This window comes from Condylura cristata, unplaced genomic scaffold (assembly GCF_000260355.1).
Source record: "Condylura cristata isolate star-nosed mole 26May11 unplaced genomic scaffold, ConCri1.0 scaffold00028, whole genome shotgun sequence".
In the NCBI taxonomy this organism is placed as follows: domain Eukaryota; kingdom Metazoa; phylum Chordata; class Mammalia; order Eulipotyphla; family Talpidae; genus Condylura; species Condylura cristata.
Genome location: NW_004567129.1, coordinates 13,486,714 through 13,489,886, shown reverse-complemented (window position 1 = coordinate 13,489,886; position 3,173 = coordinate 13,486,714). Strand labels below are relative to the sequence as shown.

Below are 3,173 nucleotides of genomic sequence, written 5' to 3'. Positions count from 1 at the left end.
GAAAATATATCTATACACACACACACACTCATACACATACATTTACTTTGCGTGTACAGTGGTGAGGAGGTAGGGTTCCCCCCGCCCTTTCTTCTTGGCCCTGTCATCCTGGGTGCTTGGAAAGATGCTGGATAAAGATAGCATTAGATATTCTTCCCCCAAACTCAGTTTTCCTGTACCTGACTCAAGAAGCACCATCCACCTCCAATTTCAGGACCACCTAAAAAGAACCCATAGTAGTAATGACAACCATTTGGGGCTTATGATGTGCCAGCACTTTTGATACATTATTTAAGTTTCTAGACCCTGTGAGACCAATATTGGTCTTCACCTTCATTTTACAGTTGAGAAAAATGAGGCACAGAGAAGTTGTCCAGTCCACCCAGAGCCACACAGCAGGTCCATGCTAGAGCAGGCTACAGAGCTGGGTGGTCTGATCTAACAGTGCTAAGAAGTTAAAACCTGATAGAACAGGAAGAACAAGATTCCCCAAAACCAGATCTAAAGAATGACTAAAAAAGGTGGCTTCTGGGGGGTGGGGTGGCCTCTTAGATCCGAGAAGGGCTGGTGAAGCTGAGTCAGCGGATCCTGGGTCCCTGCACCATCGTCCAGGGAGCTTTGAAAAACATCCTGCGCCGCACCCCTCGAGAGTTCTACCAGGGCACCCTGAGCTTCCTCAAGGTAAGAGCAGCCTGGCCTTCTTCTTTGGGAGTCGCCAGTGGAATAACAGGTCCTCACTTCTGGAGCAATGTTCCATTATGGGGTTCCCAAATCAGGAGGTGGATCAGCATTCATGGTCACTCATGCCTCTGCCTCAGTTCTGACAGTTCACTCTGCTCCTAGCCATAAGCTCCAGGGGACAGGTCTTTTTCTGTTAATTCATTGTTATGCCAGCAGAGCAAACTTAGGTTTCCAGTCTTCCATGTGACTCTCCTTTCAATTACTTGGGGTTTTTTGTATTTAAATTTTCACCCTTGATGACTCTCTGCCTTCTCTTGTAGTCCAATGCTGATCTCTGCTATGGGGCACTAGCTGCCATCCCTGGACTCCGGCCAGTCCGCCCTTCTGGGGCCATGTACCTTATGGTAAGTATGTGAGACAAAGGGACTCAGACATCAGCCAGGCTGTGGGTCAGTCTCGTTAGGGATTCCCTTGTTCTCAGCTGTCCCGCTGACGTGATTGACAAAATTGTATGACTTAACTCCTCAGAATCATTTTATAGGTAGATACAGAAAAGATATAACACAAAGAGGCTTTCAGAACTATTGTAGTACTCAACTGGGACTGATACTGGTTCCCTGGAGATGTTTGGGAATGTGTAGGAATTTCCTTTGTTTTTGGAACAACTGGGTGTGCTTTTGGCATTTTCAGGGCCAGGCATGCTAACTATCTTGCAATGGGTGGGGCAGTTCCATTCAAGAAAGAGTTGCCTGACTTGTAATGCTAAAGCTTTTTGGGGAAAACGCTTGCACTCTAGTTCCAGCTTTCATTCATCAGTATCCAGGAAGGAACTCTTCTAGAATCTTAAACTAGTCACAGAAATATATCCTTCCCTGTGAAACATCCCGGGAGCTCATAAAAGCTAGCACTCATTGTTATTGGTAGCAGAGTTCCCAGCTATCTTTTAGAACAGTCCTGAACTGAATTTCTAGCAGAGGGTGTTGGCCTGTCTTCCCTCCTGATAAGTTTGCCTCTCCCTGTTATCGGTGTAGGTTGGAATTGAGATGGAACATTTCCCAGAGTTTGAGAATGATGTGGAGTTCACAGAGCGGTTAGTTGCTGAGCAATCTGTCCACTGCCTCCCAGCAACAGTGAGTACTAACACCTCTCTCCAGACATTCTTCACAGTTCTAGGGTCTCAGGTGCTCTCCCCAGCTGGTCTTTGCCTGACTTTTTCTTCCCTCAATAAAGCATATTCTCATTTGAGAATATGCAAACTGACAGCCCTATGGCCTCTACTTAAAACTTGTTTCTCCCCTATCATTGTCCTGTCCATACCAGGAAGTACTGCTGTGGACAAACTTGCTAGGTCAGAGGAAATCAAGCTTGTTCCACATGTCCCTGTTCAGATGAATTAAGTCAGTGCTTGGCACAATGACGGCAACTGGGTGAATCAATGGCCCTGGGTAAATCAAGGCATTGCTCAGTTGTTCCTAGAATAACAGGCACTTTGTTGTTGTTGCAGTGCTTTGAGTACCCAAATTTCTTCCGAGTGGTAATCACGGTCCCGGAAGTGATGATGCTGGAGGCCTGTAGCCGGATCCAGGAATTCTGTGAGCAACATTACCACTGTGCTGAAGGGAACCAGGAGGAGTGTGACAAATAGGCCCCAGGACATTTTGCTGAGGATACGTCCCTTTGGACAGGGCTGGGCTGGGCCCTACTGCTCCTCAGGGAATCCGACACCCTGAGTGGGAGAGGGGCCCTTGTAAAGATTCATCATTACTCCTGCTTCCCGCCCAGCTATATTCACATTTATACTCTGAATCCCCGATTCTCCTCTCTGCTGGAATGACTCAGTCATTCATTCATTTGTCCCCCTCACATATGACTTCCTTTAATTTTTTTTGAAGTTATCAACCAAAGTTTATCAGAAAGCAGTGGAGACAAGAAAATTAAGAATTCAGGATGAAAGAAATAAAAGATTGTGAGAACTTATACCCTACTCCCAAACATTTCCTCATACTATAAAAAAGAATTCATTCTCTCCAATCAGGCCTGAAAGCCCAATTTTGGTCCCATCTCACTTCAAGTATACCTCCCTTTATGCAAAGGAGCTATAACTCGAGAAGCTGGGATACACGTATTTGGTTAATTTTATTTTAAATTCTTTAGCAACATGTGCTAATTTGAAAGATACCTTATGTAAACTTTTTATTGATTTTTTTTGGGTAAATAATGATTTTTGTGATGCAAACCAATCAATCAACTCTCTAGATTTAGAGATGTGTATATCAGGCTTTCTTAAAATAAGGGTGCATCTATACTAAAAGAGGGAGGAATAAGAGTATCTTCCAGAAATACTGCTATGTGAGTGCCTGAAATATTCTCATTTGTCACTGTTGAAGGATCATTACTTCTGCTGTAACATTGATACTGATTTATTGATATATATTATTTTTCATATGTTTTCTAAGAAACATTTATATTGAAAAGATCCTTTATTTTGCCAA

At 43.8% G+C, this 3,173-nt stretch overlaps 1 protein-coding gene across 1 annotated transcript in view; it reads left to right on the top strand.

Annotated features, from left to right (window-relative positions):
- The window catches only part of TAT (tyrosine aminotransferase), an 8,515-nt gene extending 5,768 nt beyond the window's left edge, over window positions 1-2,747 (top strand). Inside the window, exons 8-11 of the mRNA XM_004690403.2 lie at window positions 553-681; window positions 1,002-1,085; window positions 1,713-1,811; window positions 2,186-2,747. Of these exons, the coding sequence (XP_004690460.1) occupies window positions 553-681; window positions 1,002-1,085; window positions 1,713-1,811; window positions 2,186-2,326 (453 nt within the window). The 3' untranslated portion in view covers window positions 2,327-2,747. The remainder of the gene's footprint in view (window positions 1-552; window positions 682-1,001; window positions 1,086-1,712; window positions 1,812-2,185) is intronic.
- The last annotated feature ends 426 nt before the right edge of the window (window positions 2,748-3,173 follow it).